At 40.0% G+C, this 19,493-nt stretch overlaps 1 protein-coding gene across 5 annotated transcripts in view; it reads left to right on the top strand.

Moving 5' to 3' along the window:
- LOC125459423 (activating molecule in BECN1-regulated autophagy protein 1-like) overlaps nt 1-19,493 on the top strand; it is a 331,981-nt gene that overhangs the window by 241,127 nt on the left and 71,361 nt on the right. For all 5 annotated transcript variants that reach the window (XM_048545862.2, XM_048545859.2, XM_048545863.2 and 2 more), the window contains one exon: nt 12,675-12,814. In XM_048545862.2, the coding sequence (XP_048401819.1) occupies nt 12,675-12,814 (140 nt within the window). The remainder of the gene's footprint in view (nt 1-12,674; nt 12,815-19,493) is intronic.

Raw genomic sequence — 19,493 nt, 5'->3', positions numbered from 1 at the left:
CCATTGTTGTGTGCAGTGGGCTGGAGAAAGAGTTGATTGAAACATCCCTCAACTAGAGTAAGCTGTTTGAAATTATTTAGGTGCCTACTTTCAGGACATTTGCATGTTTAGGAAAAAAATCTGTGCTGAAACCATACTGTAAGATTATGGAAAATAATGATGCTTGCATTTAAAGAGAGAGGTAGCTGCAATATAGGATCTATATACTTTCATATCCCTTTGATTTCACACAATTTTCTAAACTTCCTTTTTCGTGTGCATTCACATATTTGTTCAACAGGCATGTTGGAAGTGATCTGTGCAATGTTACTCTTTATCATTGGCATCAGTAAGATGGTCTATTTGGGCCCATTCTGAATCTATTTCTAGTTGCCATTCAATATTTGCAAAATAGAGAACAGTTTTTCTCTGTAGACTTCCAATAGAGGAGTTTCACTGTATTAATAATGAAGGAAAGACGCACTCTGAGTGGATCCTATTGATTTCTAACATTAAAATCAGCTGCCATGTTTGCCTGGTAATGTAAATCACGCACAAGGAGGAAAAAGTGAATTGAACAAATGTGTTAGAAGAAATTTGTGAGTTATGCAAGTAGAGTTCCTGTAGAGTTAACATTACTCAGAGACCTAGTTTCAAACATTTGGGTGTATTATGGGTTGTTTTTGATTAGGTACACTCTGATACACCGAGCTATACAAAGATAAACAGCAGAAGGGTATGATAAAGGTTGGTTATAAGGGAAGTCTTAAGAGGGGACAGATGATGGCAGTGTTATAGTACGGAGGTTTAAGGAATAAATTTCAGAATCTAATTCCCTGTTAATGGAAGACATAACTGCTCATGGTGGATCAATGGAAAGTAGAGATGCATTGAAGATATCTTGGAATGTTGTAGGCTTACAGGTGGTTGCGGGAGAGGTGAGACCGAGAGTGGACATTAAATCAGGTATCAAAATTTTAAAATCAAGGTATTAGTGGATTTCGAACTGGCATTGTCAGTGCTATAAGAATACGCACGTATGGATACACCACATGAGGCTGCTCAGATTTTATGCGTTCCACCTCTTTGTATTATTTTAGTGCTTTTCTTTCTCAAATTTCTCAGATTTCCTTTTAAGAGTATGTAAATTTTTTTCCTGAACCACTTCCTTTTGTAAAAGTTCTACATTCTAACACTGAGTAAAGACATTTCTCCTTTTACTATTGGATTTATTAGTAACAATTAGAATGATCAATTGCTCAAGTAATTATTTGCTATGCCAGGTGCTGACAACTCCAATACAGCAGAAGCCTTATCTAACCATCAGATTATCGGAGCCAATGTGTCTTGCAGGAAGAAGACCAATGTAGATTGTTGACATCTATTGCAAAGTGTTAAGGCTTCACAAGCCTCATGGAAGACTGTACATTCCAAGGGTGTAACCATAATTTTAAAACTTTTTTTTAACCATTCAGATTGCAAGAACAAATAATGCTCAGCTGTCAAGCAACATGGGGCCTCCTCGCTCTTCGTATCGTCCATAGTTGCTTACTCTCCACAAATGCTGCCAGCATCAAAATGCTGATTAACTGAAGACAATATTGTTAATTATTGTATCCAAGATTGATTTTGTTTTATTTAAACATGAATTTTAAAAGAAAAGCAGTGAGCTTATCTGATGGTTTAGTTACCATCACGGTCAGCAAACACCGAATTATAAATTCATTGAATCACCCAGGCCAGGAATAGCAATGTGACAACAGTTTTCACTCTTGGTACGTGGCTTATATCAGTCAAAAGATTTAAATTCCAGTCGATGTGTAGTAGATGTTCTTGCCTGGCCTTTTGACGTGGCCGCAAAGTTTCACGGAAACTCAAGTTTATGCAGGATATAAGGTAGTAGACCAGCTTGAAAAGCATTTGTGTGGTGAAGCTCAGAGATAACGTGGACTCAGGTTTCAGTTGCAAATGAGGTAGGGTTGGAGTTGGCAATATAATAGAGGTGTATGTACATTGTCTTGTTGAGGAAATTTATGGTTGAAAGCTCAGCATGGAGTTAAATTGGAAGCTAATTTTATCAGTCTGGGATCAGTCTCAGTTCGTTACCAAGGAAAGAGATGGCATTGTGCAAGAGAATGGAGACTAATGTAATGGGAACTAACTATTTGATGTGAGAAAATTTTGTTCCAAGTACTCGATGACCAATTATTACTGTAACTTAAGCATCAAAAAAGCAGCAGAGCAGTTGGGTCAGTTGTATATAGAAGAATAGTGTGTGAAAGACTGATTAAATTGGGAGAGTGTAGTTTTTTTTCAGATACTTTAAAACCCACAGGAGCAATTTACCTGCAGGAATGAAAAATCCCACAGTTTCAATTGTTCCTTTGCTGAACTTACAAAGTTGAGTGACATTACAGTGTCATAAATCACACTGTGAATAGGATCCTTACATCGTCAATTACCAGCTTCCATTTTCTGCAGTGACTTTAGTTCGTCATTGTACCACATATGCAGCAACCCCTTGACACCCATTGGGATTTGATGGTGACCTTCAGTTTTTAAAGGTTAATGGCAAGATGAGACAAATCATCCGGGAATTCGCAACCCAGTCCTTGCAATAAATTTCTGGAGTTTGCACATTCTGAGAACAGAGACTATTGTCGCAGTGAATCCATTATAAAAATGCATGCTTTCCAGCAGATGTCACTGGACAATTGATAGGAATTTAAATCTCTTGACTGATGATAATCCACATTACAAGAGTGAAAACTGTTGTTACATTGCTATTCCTGGCTTGGTTGACGTCAATGAATTCATAATTCGATGTTCATTGACCATGGTGGCAACCTAGCCATCAGAACAGCTCTTTTTTTTAATAGTAGTTTTTTTCTCCCTTAAAAAAATCAAGGAATACAATACTTACGATGCTGTCGAGATGCTTGGAGTTGTGACGCTGGCAGCATCTGTGGGGAGGAAGTAGCTATGGATGATATGAAGAGCTGGGGAGTCCAATATTGCTGGAAAACTAATTATTATCTGAATGATAAAAAGAATGCTTTAAAATTATGGTTACATCCTTGGAATGTATAGCTTTCCAAGAGGCTTATGAAGCCTTAACACTTTGCAGTAGATGTTGTTAATCTAATATTTGTTTTCTTCTTGTAACTTTCCAAATACATTGACCCTGATAAGCTGATGGCCAGATATTGGCTCTGCTGTATTGGAGTTGTCAGCACCTGACGTAGCAGACACTCGGGAAATTGATCATTTCAATTGGCAATTCCGCTGCTCATCTGGGTCCACTGGAACCCTCTGCCTAGTCACAACCACTGCACCTCCCCTCTCTTAATTTAACTAATTTATTCAACATTTCATTGAAAACAGCAGCTCTGACTTAATTATCGAGTTGTCAAAAGGATATTATGTGTAAATCTATCTTCATTTCTAAAGTGTTTGTTATTCCTTATTTAGCATTCTTAAACAGAAATGAAGAAGAATATATTGTTTTAACCTATGGGCTTTGGTTGTGCAACTACTTGTTCAAAATAATTTCTGGAATAGTCTGCCACCTAGTGCAATAAACTCACATTCCAGGTTAAGTTTTCCAAAAAATGACATGTTTGTTGTCAGCCTCGAATGGTGTAGGCATCAAATTCAACCATTAAATGAGACTCAAATGACTGACAGTTCTTTGCTTTGGAGGGCAAGGCTTTGTGTGACTCTTTAAGAAATGGCTCTGTGGTCTTCAAATGCAGTCTGTGCTTTTCCTAGTTGTAGTTGAGTAACATCTGAGTTCTGTTATCAATTTTATTGCACCTTTTGTATGCACAACAGCTCAAAGAGGATTGGAAGATTATCTAAACTCTTTTGTCTCTGGTAAGAATAATCTATCTTCACAGTTTCTTCATCTTTCCAATTCTCTTGACCAAGACAGCCACAAATCATGCTGAGTGGAATGTGTTCAGTAGAGACCGTATCCCGCTCTGGCTCATCTTGTGGGATGTTTGAGCCACTACTACGCTTCATCCCTTCTTGTTAGAATTGAGCATATAATTTATGTGGTCACTCCAGAGTGACATTGAGGGAATTCTATATTGCTCAAGCTGTCCAAGACTGTGGTTACCCATTTATCGTGATTTGGATGAATAGTTGAGATCATCAAATGATTGGTAGAGAAACATGGAATTTTCTTAGTACTTTGGCTAATATTGAGTCTTCGACCAATAATACATTCATGTCATTACACATCTCTCAATGTCGCAGAGAGAGTTAAACCTACACAATTACTTACTTCAAAACATCGTAAAGGAAGTGGTTTCTGTTTTCTTGGAGAGATGTGAAAATCTCCTTAAAAATGGTTGGCCTAAATTCCTAGCAGATACTCCTGTCAGGCAAAGTGCTCTTGAAGAATTAGATCATTTCTATTATAGCTGCCATTTATTGAATCACTGGACGACAGTTGTCTTGCATTGCATTATTATATTTTGGTACCTAGTGCCTTGAGATGACAAAATATTACCTGTGTTAAGAATTCATTGACTCTGAAAGACAAGCTGTGTCATAATTAGTGTCTTCGTCCATTTGTGTGATATTGGGTGCCACTTGCCCATGTATCTACACGTTTTGGTTGCCGTTGGCTTGTGGCAGTAAATTAAGTTGATTTATGAGGTTTTTTTAATTACAAATACTGATCCTTAGCCTAGTAGCTTTCAGAATAGCCTATCCTAATGTTGATCATCGCTGTTAAGGATCTTTGTACATAAGGTTTTGGAGTCGATTTGTAGCCAGGTCTTGGGTATTGAGGTTGATTGGCTCACCGAGCTAGTTTGTTGTTCCGCAGACGTTTCGTTACCATGCTGGGTAACATCCTCAGTGCAGCCTCTGATGAAGTGACGGTGTGTTTTCCCACTTGGTTTTTAAACTCTAGGATCCGTTGAGACGGATTGCCTCCCTTCCGGTTTTCCTTCATAGTGCAATGTATATGGGGTTGAGTTCAATGTGTTTATTAATAGCCTGCTTCGTGGAATACCAGGCTTCTAGGAATTCTCGTGCCTGTCTCTGCCTAGTCTGTCCTAGGATCTTGGTGTTGTCCCAGTCGAAGTGGCCATTCTCCTCAATCCACATGGACAAGGAAAACCACGACTTTGACTGGGACAACACCAAAATCCTGTGACAGGCTAGGCAGAGACTGGCACAAGAATTTACATTCCACTACGAAGGAAAATCGCAAGTGAGGCAATCCATCTCAATGGACCCCAGAGTTTAGCAAGCAAGCGGGAAAACACACCAACGCTTCATCGGAGGCTGCACTGAGGATGTTACCCAACATGGTAACGCAACATCTGTGAAACAAGAAACCAGCTCGGCAAGCCAACTGACCTCAACTATCTTTGTAAAGTTGAAAATGACAACAAGACTAATGGTTTCATGTTAAACAACCTCCTGATCACCACGTATCCTCATCATCAGCCGATGAACTGGCACTCCTCCATGTTGAACAACACTGAGGAAGTACTGAGAGTGGCAAGGCCACAAAATGAATATTGGGTGGGGTTTTCAATGTCTGCCACCCAGAGTGGCTAAGGAACAGTACTACTCATTGAACTGGCCAGGTCCTAAAGGACATAATTGCTCGACTAGGACTATAGCAGGTGGTGAGGGAACCAACAAGAGGGAAAAATATTCTTGACCTCATCCTCACCAATCTGCCAGCTACAGATGCATCTTGTTCATGGCAATATCAGTAAGTGTGACCACCATACAGTCCTTGTGGAGATGAAGTCCCACCTTCACACTGAGAATAGTTTTGAGACTTTTGGATAGGCACATGGATGGTAGTGCAGGGTAGTTTGATCTTAGTAGGGTAATAGGCCGACACAACATCGTGGGCCGAAGGGCCTGTGCTGTTCTATGGTCTTAGAATAACCTCCATCGTGTTGTGTGGCACTATCACCATGCTAAATAGGGCTGATGTGGAACAGATCTAACAACTCAAGACTGAGCATTCGTGAACCCTGTGGGCCATTAACAGTAGCAGAATTGCACTCCAAATACAAGTTGTAACTTCATGGCCTGATATATCCCCCACTCAACTATTACCATCAAGCCAGGGGATCAACCCTGTTCAGTGGAGAGGTGGGGGGCATACCAAGAGCAGTGCCAGGCATACCTAAAAATGAGACGTCAACCTGGTGAAGCCACCAAACCGGATTGCTTGTGTGCCAAACAGTGAAAGCAACAAGTGATAGACAGAGCTAAGTGATCCTACACCAACAATCAGATCTAAGCTCTGTAGTCCTGCCACATCCACTCGTGAATGGTGGTGGTCAATTAAACAACTCACTGGATTCTACAAATACCCCCAGTCTCAATGATGGAAGAGCCCAGCATATTGGTGCAAAAGATAAGGCTGAAGCTTTCACAGCAATCTTCAGCCAGAAGTGCTGAGTAGATGATCCATCTCAGCTTCCTCCTGTGATCCCCAGCATTACAGATACCAGTCTTCAGCCAATTCAATTAATTCCAAGCCCGACCTACTGAGTTTCTCTAGCAACTGACTTAGAAATATATCGCTGTTTCTTCACTGTTGTGAGGTCCAAATACTGGAATTCCTTCCCTAATGGCATTGTGGGTCAATCCACAGCAGGTGGACTGCAGCGATTCAAGAAGGCAGCTCACCACCACCTTCTCAAGGATAGCCAGAGATGGGCAAGAAATGCTGGCCAGCCAGTGACGTCCACATCCTGGCAGAACCGTATCCTACAAAATTAATTTTAAAAAGGTAGACATGAAGTTTTAAATTTAATCAATATTTTGATTAAACAAAACAAGAAAAAATAGCATTCCTGGTAATTGCTAAGGATTGTGTCCTCTGCCCATTCGTATTTAAAATTCTCAAAATGGAAAAGAAGTTTGAGAAAATTGAACTAGTGGAGTACAAGACTGGGGAGGAAAGCAAACTGAAATAAGCTACCCTCTGCTTGCAACTGAAAAACCAAAAGGAAGAATGATTACAACAGATAATTTGGAGTGTGGGGACACAACCCAGCCTATGTCAGAAGCAGACCAGGATAGATGAACTGTTCTGTACAAACAAAAATGGTGAATGAGCTAGGCCATACTGACAGCAGGCACTTAAGCTCACTTCAATCAATAATGGGGGAAATCTCATTTTCTGGTTAATTAGCAGTTGAATGATTAACTTTAAAGAGAATTATTGTTCAAATCATCAAAGCTTTGTGAAGCAAAGATGGCACATGAAGCGAAGCCCCAAATGTAATACCAAAATAGAATTAAAATGAGGCAAAAATTCTGTCTGTGTCTCCATGTGTAGAATGCAGCATTTAGTTATTAAGGAGAGTTTCATTTGGTCTCGTGCTTAATTAAGCTTCACTGTAATATTTTCCCACACCTCATTGCAGACAGCAAGCTTCACATTTTACCAATTGAAGGTGAGTGTAATGAACAAAATAAATATTTGTGAAAAATTTAGACAGGAATTATTCTGTGCATGTATGTTTTTTTTTCCTCATTGCTCTTCACTCTACAAATGTCACAGGAGTATTTAGCAACCAATGCTTCAGCAAGTAAAGTTGATGCCTCTCTGTGCTGGGTAACACTTCCAGACTGATCAGTGAAGCAGCTTTTGTTGAGGTTTGTCAGTGCTGTCAATGAATACAAGTTGACTGACATCCAGTTTAACTTGGAATATGTTTTATCTGCCTTACAGGGGAATGCCTTTCATATGCTCGTGCCTCTTTGAAAAAAAATGATTTGTGCTTGGAAGAGGAACCCATGATACAGTACATTTCGTATACCTACTCAACGTACTTCTGATCACATAGTTTTTTTATTTCATAAGAAATATGATTTTCCACAACATGTTTCACAATTTTATTTGTTTTATTCACTCACGCGATCTGGGCATTGCTGTCTGGCCAGCATATATTGCCTGACCCTAGCTGATCTTGAGAAGGTGATGGTGAGCTGCCTTGTTGCATCACTGCAGCCCACAATGATTATTTTAAAAAGTCAGACCACATAGAAAGCAATAAACATACAGATCTTGGTCTTTGATCTCGGTCTTGACACAGTAGATTTGGACTGTGATGTGATGTGTAACATCAACAGTAGAAAATCTGAACAGTCCCCATGTGACTAAATACATATTTGTATATTTGTATCTACCAGTTCACCCACAGTACCTTCTGTATCCATTCCTATTTGGATTAATAGGAATTTGTTTCAGTTATGCCACTAGCCAGATTAAAGATACGGCCGGAGAATCTGTCAACTTCAGCATCTCCTTTTCACATAATTATGTCCTTTTAAACTTGAACCCCTATTGAATCTTAATGATTAGTAACCGTGTAATTGGGCTCATTAGTAGATGGCATGTGTATGTACCATACTGGTTAGTTTTGTTTTATATGAAGAAAATGACATTTGGAACTGTCCTGTTGGTGTATCCTGGGACAAATGTATTAATTTGTCATTGCATTTGATATACTAGATTCACAGGGTCTCGTACTGCTCTGATATTGTTCGGAACAGCTTCCACAATACAAGGACTTCGTGCAAGTACTTACATTGAGTATTCCCTGAAGAGTTCAGAAAAAAGAAATATTGAGTATATGAGGCAGACTGTTCCTTTTCCTCTGTGGTCAAGAACAGTGTACGTGGAAGATCTGTCAGTACATCCCACATTCTCTCCTGCTGAATGGTCCTCCTCGTTCATAGCTATCATGGTGTGCAGTATCAGTATTCAATTGCGCATTGCCCTCGGATACAATTGTCGTTGCCATTACTATCTCTTTTTGTTCACTTATGGAATAAGTCAACAGGTTAAAAACCTAACTATCTGTCTAAGTGACTTCATTTAAGTGCAGGTATCATCGCTCATGCTTGTCTATTCTGGTCCTCTGATTGTGTACCAAAACCAATATCTCTGAAGATTTATCATCCCTGGATACCTGCAAGCGAGAACGTGTTGGCAAGGAGAAAAATTGCTGGCAAGACAAGTTGCATATGTGTCACGATGAAAATTATCAGATCAGTCACTTGTGAAATCAGATGAACTTAGTGAAATGTGGGCGCTGATGTTTAATTGTGTCACCAGATAGCTGTGATGACCAGGGATGCCAAAATGCCACTGATTTACTACTGTTCCCTCTTCTTCATTTGTTAACTGTGATCTGCAGTCAACCACATCCAATTCTTGCCTAATTCCTTGCCTTTTGCTCTCTCCTGCAATGGAGGACAAGACAGACTAATGAGTGATCAGAAATAGTGCGCACTCAATGGAAACCATGTATTTCAACAGAGTGACATGGAAGTGAACCCTGGAAGTAAAATGATGACGAACTGACACTTAAGATTCCACCGACCAATGTGCTGAACTGACTGCCAGCTTTTCCATGCAGTATCAGACCAAAACCAAAATAGAAATTGCTAGAGAAACTCAGTAGGTCGGGCAACATCTGTGAAGAGAAAGCAGAGTCAACATTTTGGATCCAGTGACCCTTTTTCAGAAGTCTTTTTGTTTCGTTCAGTATCAAACCCACCTGCTCCCAAAGTGCTTCTGATTTCATATTGGGGCTGTTGTTTTAATGGTAATTTTTTTTAAGTTTGTGGAATTACAGGGGAAAAAGTATAAAGCTTGTCATGCAGTCTCTTCCAAGTAAATAATGAAATTGTTCCGGTCTCCCTATAATAGAACAGTAGTTACAAAAATTCATTGCCCACACAACATCGACTGTTGTTGGGCATGGTATCACAATTGCTGGATTATGGCCTGAAATAGATTGAAGAGTGACAGAGCCTTTTGGAATCTTAAGGCACAGCTTCGAGCACCACAGATTTGCTTTGCTTTTTTAATTGACAAGCTGTCTCATGGGCTCTGTTCATTGAGCAGCTCCACTGAAGCTAGTGGTTATAATACAATTGATAAGAGAATACTTTTGAAAAGTCCTGTATACAGTTGGCTGCATGTAGCAAATTTTTCAGTGAATTTAGATTGATATTCTTTGCATCACCACATGCTGTGAAAAGCTTAAAGGTGTGGATAATGAAGAGCAAGCAAGCCACCTAGCAGAACATTCCCATCCCCCTATTGCAAAGGACATTATAGGTACCAGCGTAATTGTTCATTTTTGTGCCTGTCGCTAGGAGAGCGTGGAGGTTGGTATTATGATGCTATCGCACATGGTAGTTTTATTTGAAGGAGGCACTTTATTATTCAGTACTTTGTACGTGATGCTGAAATTTGCATAAATGCTTCTTGTGGATATGGACGTTTTTCTCTGCATGCTGACCCGTGTATTCAGTTCACCGTGGAGTTGAGCCTATTAATGCAGTTTTAATGACATTTGAAGTACAATCACAACTTAGTCAAATTAGTTTTCTTTCTTACAGTACTTTTCAAACTATGCTCTGCTCAAAATAATTGCTAATTTCAGAAATGCAACAGATCATGTTGCAATGGAATGGGATTTTATATCACACTGTAAATAAATGTTAAATACAAATTTGAATTCATGTTGTGTTTTGCACAACTTTTTCAATCACTGCTTTTAACTAATCACCCAGCAGCATTTTTCAACCAACAAAGAAATAACCACTTTATTTTTTGTCAGCCTGTTTCAGAAAAGTGTGTGACACCATGGAAGTTCCTTGCTGTTGTATGAACGTGATATGGGATCCTCAATACATCTACCTAAACTGCTAAAGAGGGATACAGAGCATTAATATCAAAGCATATAGTCACAATTATCTCGCACTGTATTGAGTTATCGAGTCTAGATACGCTTCGATCTTGAAACGGAGTTTGAAGTCAATCTCTGACTCAACAGCCAAAATGCCATTAATTGGGTTGGATTGATACCAGCTTGTATTTAGTGTAGCATGCAAAAAGGGGAATGATGTTGTGATTTTCAAGGCTACGAAACAATCGCTGTTGATCGTTTGTACATAATATATTAGAAGCAGATTTCTTCCTCCGGTTACCCTCTAGGTTTCCATTTGTAACCTGTAGACAACATTAATCACTGACAAAAGCATGGTTTATTTCAGCTTTTATTACAACCATTGTTGCCCATGAATATGTTATGCAAATTGTGTTCTTTGGAAGGATTTTAATTCACAACTGCAATTTTAAGGAAATTGCGTGGAATGGGACAGCTGCACTGAAGCATGCCATTCTTAACTTTACAAACTCTTAGCAATGATAGTCAACATGAGGATAGGTAGTTCATTTAAGTACTGAATCCTTCAGAACAACTCTCAAGTTGAGTTCACAGTACAAGCCTGACAGATCATAGAAGACTGCTTTCACAAAATACAACAATTTGAAAGCACTTTGTATTTTGTCATATGCCAACATCCTTTTTAGCATCTAAATTAGCACAATTTCCCAAATGACACAATAGGAAGGATTTAGAGGGATATGGGCCAAATGTTGGCAAATAGGACCAGGTTAGATTGTGATGTCTGGTTGGCATGAACGAGTTGGACAGAAGGTCCTGTTTGCATGCTGTATGATTATGACACAGCCGTAAAAAATTAGTTGATAATAAACATGCCATCATTTATTTTTAGTGACTTTATGACAACTAGCTGTCTCTCAGTAGACAAGTGCAGTTTCTGAAATTGCTTCCCTAACCTGAACACAGCTGGAATGTCTTTGTGCCAAGTCCTTTTGCTGCCTGTTTTCCCTCTGTGACATAGAATCAAACTGCGTCAAGAAGCATTGACAATTACAAGAGATAATTTATTTTAAAGATTTCATCAGTTTTAAAGTATCTTGAGTCCTTAACCAAGTAATTAACATAGTGTTTAAATGTCAGAACCTTATTATATGTAGGACTATGAAAAATGCTGTAACCCCTGACTACTTCTGTTTCCTAAAAGCATTAGAGTGCTTTCTGCTGCCAAACTTGCGGACTGATGAGATTTCAAAACATGGTCAATTTTTTGATGGATATTTGTTTTACCCTCCCAAATCATCCATTTTTACTCATCTGCAAGACGTTGCAATGTTAGTTTAATTCTGCAGGTGTCAAAATTTGCAGTCCAAACAATCCTTCAAGCCCAATCGTTGCTGGCATGTTTGATTTGGATGAGATGTGGAGGGCTCAGAATGAGGCTGACCCTGTTCATTCTTGATGTTCTGAAAGGGTCTCTTCAACGAAGTTCACAGAACAATGCAAGATTTAATTCCCTTTCTAGCCTGGACTTTTCATAGTTCACTGGTGCATCAGTTAATGTAAGGTCATATGGATCAGAGTTTGCTGGCCCACAAAAGTAAAATATTTCACAGGCTAGAATTATAAAATAAGAAAAAGCAGCTGAAAATACTCCAAACAATTCTGGTAAAAGCAAACCCCATTAATAACAGTTGCTTTCTCCACAGATGCTTGGTCTGCTAAATATTTCTGCATTTTCTGTCTTCTAATTCACTTATATTGTGTAGAATTCCAATGACCACATCCTGTTCTGTTCACTCTCGTATGGAATTTCAATCAACCTTTAAAAGTTTCTGTCCCAATTATTTGGAAAACTATTTGTGTATTTATCAGGTTTATACTGTAATAGGAGATCTCTCTTTCTTTTTGCACTCTTACACTAGCTTACAAATGTTGTCGAACACTCTGATTTCCAAACATTTACCTAAGTGACATCTCTTTTTCTTTTTCCAGAGGGTTTTTAATGTTTTGTACCCAATGCCGCCAGACCAGAGAAGACATGTTAGTATAAACTCAGCACGTTGGCTTCCGGAACCTGGGATGGGTCTGGCATATGGAACCAATAAGGGAGACCTAGTGATTTGCCGGCCTGTGTAAGTCCCATTTGATATTCAAGTACACTTTATCCAGTGGATTGCTGGTAATGAATTTTGTTTGAGAACATGTGGTATAGTGAAAATAGACCTACAATGTTAAAGTCTAGTCCATGTTTTTGGTGCCATACAACAGAACTGTAAAACACACTAAACATACACTAGTTCAGTGTGTAATCATGCTATAATTGATGCTGGTTACATGTTACTATTTAAACCAACTATTATTTTGTTCAGCGATAGCTAAACATTATATATTCTTAGTGGCAATGCAAAAGAGCCAAAAATAGCAGACAAGTTTGCAGCAGCATTTATTTCATTGATATATTTAAGAAAGGTGTTAATGTGTACATGTGGGAGAAGGGAATAGGTGAATACCAGAAATGGATGAGTTGAGGATGAAAGCGGTGAATAGTTTGGGAGGAGTTTGATGTGCATTACTAGTAGTGGACTTGTTATACGAAATAACCTAAATGACGTTGCAGATTCTACATAAGCCTGTGCAGACTTTAACAGATCATAACTTTCTGTCTCGTCACTAGATCCAGGTTTTCATTTTATCAATTCAATTGTTTGTATTTAGTTGATTTCTGTCTTTGCAGTTTCATGTGAAGTGTCATGTTTCATGGGGCAAAAGGGATTCTCTTTTGCAGGAATGGCGTTCCCCAGTACTTTCCCAAGCCAAAGCTGTACACTATCCTATCATTTTGAAGGTTGGACTGCCTTACTCTTTACTGGAGTAATTGAGAATGAGGAGCCATTGCTTTGCCTTGTAATGGAGGCATGGTTGCTGATGAAGCAATTGAAGATGTCTCAAACGACAAAACTTTTGTACTGTGACTGTAATGATTGGCTTCCAAAAACCACACCATTTTCCTTAGTTTCCAGCCACTTGGATGCCTTTTGGTTTGGTCTCAATGACTCAGTGCCAAACTCAGTTGGATATTGACGTGATGTTGCCTAAGCTGCTTAGTTTCTCTTGTAGCATTCAGCATTTGTATCTTCGACTGGATCAAGCCTGTGGTGCGATCTTACATCTTCATTAATTAGCTAATTGATAGATATTTACTGAGTTAGTTGGGGAGAGGATGAGGCTACATTTTAATTCAACCAAAACCTTGCAGTTTGGTACTTGGGCATTTACAGGTTATTATTGTTAGGAGCCTGAAAAAAACTGTGAAATCTATGTTACAATCTGGCTTGCATTCAGTGATATTTTTCAAAATAGACAAAGTGAGAATTCCAGGGGCCTTTCTAAGAAAGCCACAAGATTCCATGGTTTTGAACGAGCACAGTAAATTTGCTGTAAATATAAGAATAGTAATGCAAACTACAATACATGTTCAACCTATATTCTAATACCAGAATAAAATGGAGAAACTATGAGTGAACAAACACACTATAGTGTACAACAAGCAGGAAATGCAATCAAGATAGACCCAATGATTTCTCAACAATTGCACCCAGATGTTAATACAACAGTGGGTCATCAAATGTCAACCAATTTCACAAGGGATTGTACTTCTTCATTTTGCTAAACTGGCCCTGAAATTCCTTCTCTCCGGTCGATCACAGATTACTGCCTCAACAACCAATCCCATTCCAATCAATCACCCTCCTTTCCTGGGTCTGAGGTCCCAGGTCCATCCACTCATGCACCCCATTGAGTATAGTGCCCCCTATTTTATATTGTCTAACTCGTCTTAACAAAATGCACCAACTCACCTAATTGCCACTATCTGCCCACTCCACACTTGTCTATGTACATTTGAAGTTGTACATGTTCTCCTCACAGTTAACAGTGCTTTCAAGTTTTTTTTTAATCATCCAAAAACTCAAAAATTGTCCCCAGAACACCAAGAGTTAATAAGAACTGCCGTTGCTGGAGCCAGAGATAACACAGTGTGAAGCTGGAGGAACACCCTGGGCCAGGCAGCAGTAGAGGGGCAGAAAAGTTGATGTTTTAGGTTGGGACCCTTCTTCAGAAATGGGGGAGGGGAATGGGGAATAAATAGAGAGAGGAGGGGTGGGGAAGGTAGGTGAGATGGTGATAGGTGAGCCCAGGTAGGCAGTGGTGGGGTTTGGTCAGTGGGGTGGGAGGAGCAGATAGGTGGGAGAGAAGATAGACAGGTTGTGTCAGGTCAAGGAGGTGGAGATGAGAGGGAGCATTGGCTTGGGATGAGGCCAGGGGTGGGAAAGTCAACGCTTTGTGTCAAAACCCTTCATCAGGACTGGGAGGGGAGTCCAAAAGTACATAGAGGGAGGCGAGGCTTGTTGGGGGAAGGGTTGGTGGCATAGTGATAGGTGAATGCAGGTAGGGGGTTATTGTGATTGGTCAGAGGGAAGGGTGGAGTGGAGAGGTGAGTGAGAAGGTGGACAGGTTAGGTCAGGTCAAGGAAGCTAGGAGATGGGGAAGGGCTGGTCAAGGGATAAGGCTGGGGTTGGAGGCATTGTGAAGCTGGTAAAGTCAATGTTGAAGCCTTTGGCTGTAAGCTTCCAAGGTGAAATATTTTGTGTTGTTCCTCCAGTTGGCATTGGTCCACACTCTGACAGTAGAGGAGGCCAAGGACGGACATGTCGCCAGGGGAGCAGGAGGGGGAATTAAAATGGACGGCAGCCGGAAGGTCAGGCTGGTTGATGCACGCAGAATGCAGATGTTCCACGAACCAATCCCAGAGTCTGTATTTGGCCTCCCTGATCTAAAGGAGACCACATCGGGAGCAATGGATGCAATAGATCAGATTGGATGAAGTGCAGGTGAACCTCTGCCAGATGTGGAAGGATCGTTTGGGGCCTTGGAGGAGGTGTGAGGGGATGTGTAGGGACAGGGGAAGGTACCGTGTGTGGTGGAGAAGTTTGTGGGAGTGTAGAGCTGACGAAGGAGTCACGGAATGAACGGTCTCTGCAGAAAGTGGACAGAGGTGGGGAAAGAGATATCTTTTTGGTGGTGGGGTCTGATTGTAGGTGGCAGAAATGTCAGAGCATGATGCATTGGATTGGGAGGATATTGGGGTGGTACGTGAGGTCCCTATCCCTATTATTGTTGGGGGAGAGGATTTGAGGGCAGAAGTGTTGGACAAGTGGGAGATGCAGGTGAGGGCATCCTTAATTTCAGAGGAGGGGAAATTATGCTCCCTAAAGCATGAGGATTTGTGGGATGTCCTGGAGTAGAATGTGTCATCCTGGGAGCAGATGCAGTGGAGGCGGAGGAACCAAGAGTGCAGGATAGCATTTTTGCAGGAGAGTGGGTGAGAGGCGGTGTAGTCGAGGTAGTTGTGGAAGTCGGTGGGCTTGAAATAGATGTCAGTGGTGAGTCGGTTTCCAGAGATGGAGATGGACAGGTCGGGGAAGGGGAGGAGAACATTAGAAATGGTCCAGGAGAATTTGAGGGTGGAGTGGAAGGTGTTGGCAAAGTTGATGAACTGCTCGAGCGCCTCACAGGAGCATAAGGCAGCACTGATGCAGTCATCAATATAGCGGAGGAAGAGGTGATGGATGGTACCAGTGTAGTTGTGGAAGAAGGACTGTTCCACAAATTCTATAAATAGGCAGACATAGCCTGCGCCCCTGCTGGTGCAAGGAAGCTTTAATCTTGTACACTTAGATTCCCACATTGTAAAAATCAGATGATGATCAGAGGAGTATTTTCCGTAGATACTTTAGACAAAGTGCAACAGTAAAACGGAAAGACGCATTTGAACTAAAAGAAGGAGTTAGACATAAAATTATTTGCATAAGCTTTTAGGTTTTTTCATTTTCACCACTTTCAATACAATTGCCAACTTTAGCTGTGTTCAAATAATGTGTATTTTAAAAGTGGATGCTGACTTTTCAAAAAACCTGAATTACAATTTTGGCAGCACTCAATTGGTGTGAGAGTGTTTGTGAAGACAGCAATAGTTTGCATTTCAGGTTGATGATCTTTCATCAGAGCTGGGAAAAGTTGGAAATATAACAGGTTTTCAGCAGGTACAAAGGCAAAGAAAGAGGAAGACAAAGGGGAAGATCTGTGATAACTTGAAATGCAGGCAATTATGGCACATGCAAAGGCAAGAAAAGGTGGGAGGTTGCATTGACCTTTCATCTCTTTCATATACTCACTGACTTTCAACAGTACGTGCTGAAAAATTGCAGAATTCACTTTTAACTACCTGGGTGTGAGCACTGTAAATTTTATTTTGTATGACCAGATGCAGCTTGGAGTGTTTTGCTACTCTCCCTCATCAATGTACATTAATCCAACTTCAAGGAAGTGTCTTGCTCCCAAAGCAGCAATTTCTCAAATGGTTTATGTGTGGTGTCCCACTCTTTACTGTTCTTGATCTTTTCAAAGCACTGCAATGAGTATCATAGAGTTAGGGGCTAGAAGGTGTGTAATTCTAATCTCAGTAGCAGTGCAATATCCACAGTTACACACAAGTAATATTGAGTAATATGTCTTACCAGTTATGCTGAGCACAATGAGACAGTTATAGAGTTATATAGCAAGGAAACAGACCCTTCGACCAACTCCTCCATGTTGACCAAGTTTCTCAAACTCAGCTTGTCCCACCTGCCTGTCTTTGGTCCGTATCCTTGTAAACCTTTTCTATTCACGTACCTGTCCAAATGCCTTTTCATCGTCATTACTGTACCTGCATCTAGCACTTGCTCTGTAACAACCCCCACCATCCCCAAGTTGATGAGCTTGCATCACTGGTGAAAGAGCTCCTTGATGGTGGTACATTGCCAAAGACAAGTGAGGGTGAGGTCTGGTTGTTGGTGACCAGGGTAGATGAGGAACATGCAACAAACTGATGGCACCTTAGCCCTAAGGCCAGTCGCAAAGGCTGCCTCCATCATGTAGCACCCCCTTCCCAAAACTGGTGTCTGGATTGACTGAGCAGTCTTCCCACACAATAGTGGGCCATTCTAAAAGCTAAAATGCCAGAGGAGGGAGAGGTGGACCTCCTAAGCGTCTTACCTGGTTCAGTCTCTGAATTGTGGCACAAAATTTCCCTGGAAACCCAGCATGACTTAAGACAAGCAATATGAAATCCAAGAGGAAATAATTCTACTTCAAAGTAGTACCCCATTTTATTTTGAAAGGTTAACTGTGTTTCATTTGGTGCTTTCTTTGCTTCTCAAGCAGGGTCTCCTTCTCTCCTCAGTTGGTTGTGGGAGTCCTTGAAAGAGTCAGTGCAGTCCTAAGAAGTGCTCTAGAACTATCCAATCCTGAGAGTCCACACTCAAAGGATTAAACATCCGCACTCCAAAACCTGTGGTAACGTGAGAGTGCTTCTATAAACCAAAATATTCCAAATGACGTCACCAAAAGCAAGATAAATTAATTGAAATTCTTTGTAGTTTGGGTTAACAGGGACTGACGACAGAACTCCATCTGTAGGCTGCTGTGTAAAATGTTAGGTTACTAGGATATTTCCTACGCACAATATTTATTTTGTGTTTGGATAGCATCACTCTATAGTACACAACACAAATATAACCTCCTGGCAATGGTAATTGATTAACCTTTCACGGGAACATGGTTTTATTTCAATGTGAAAAACGTCTGGTTTATTGCAGAATAAATTCTGCCGGATTGTCTACAGTTGCATTATGACGGCTAAATAAAACTGTTGCATTAGTTACAGGTTAATACAGGATTGACCTATGCACCTATTTCTAACAGAAACTGTGGAATTCTCCATTACATGAAGTAGCCCAGATTCATTTTTGGTATCTTCATAACATTATAATAGTGGATCAAGGCATACAAATGCAAAAAAGCTAAAACTTTCCTCCTTGAAGACTAAATTACTCCTTTTTTCTTTATCTGTCAGATATATTTAAAACTGAACATTCACAGACAGTTCATGAAACTCATTTTATTTATTACACTCCACTATGCATGTCTTGTGGAACATTTTTGACTTTTAGTGTAAATACATCTAAAATTGTGTGAATGTTTTTTGAAAATTTTCTTAACAATGTTCCACCAATTGCAAAATCTGCCATAAAGCAGTGCAATCAAGCAGCATTTTAATTTATTTCCTCATAGTTAAATTTTCTTTAAAAATGTTGTTTTACATGTTTAGAGGTGGGAGTGGGAACTTAGTACAATTTAATTAATACAGCTGAAAATTGATCCCTCTCAAAATTGAAGCATCTTTAACTTGTTTGTCAATCTATCTGCTGTCAGTAATCCAAATGACTTTTTCAAAACTATATCACAAGTATTTGCTAATTGGACTAATGTCAGTTTCATGGTAAATTTAAAGCAAAATAATGAATAAAACTCGTAAAACATTTCCTTAACTTTGTGCATCCAACAGTTTCATCTTAACTTGAAGATGTAAAATGAGTGCAATTAACAGAAACACGAAGTAGCAACTCATTCATGCTGCGGCCACGGCCAGATTTATGACTGAACCCAGCACTGCATCAAACAGTAGGTTATTCATGACCCCTTTACGTTTCTACGAACCAAAGCAATTCAACTAAATTGAATACTGTGAACAGGCATTCCTAATCACTGCAGTAATGAAGACAGTTATTTTGATGTTTAGGAGGCACTGCTGGTATTGATGATAATCTACTGAATTCATCCGGAATTTATTTTAGCAATGCAGTCAATGTTATCTGTAAACTGAAGTCTATTCATTATTAACAGTCACTGCACTTGAAAGTCACTGTTTTC

Source organism: Stegostoma tigrinum, chromosome 17 (assembly GCF_030684315.1).
Source record: "Stegostoma tigrinum isolate sSteTig4 chromosome 17, sSteTig4.hap1, whole genome shotgun sequence".
NCBI classification, from domain to species: Eukaryota; Metazoa; Chordata; class Chondrichthyes; order Orectolobiformes; family Stegostomatidae; genus Stegostoma; species Stegostoma tigrinum.
Note: the sequence above shows the minus strand (reverse complement) of the source record. Positions and strands in the feature narration are given on the sequence as shown.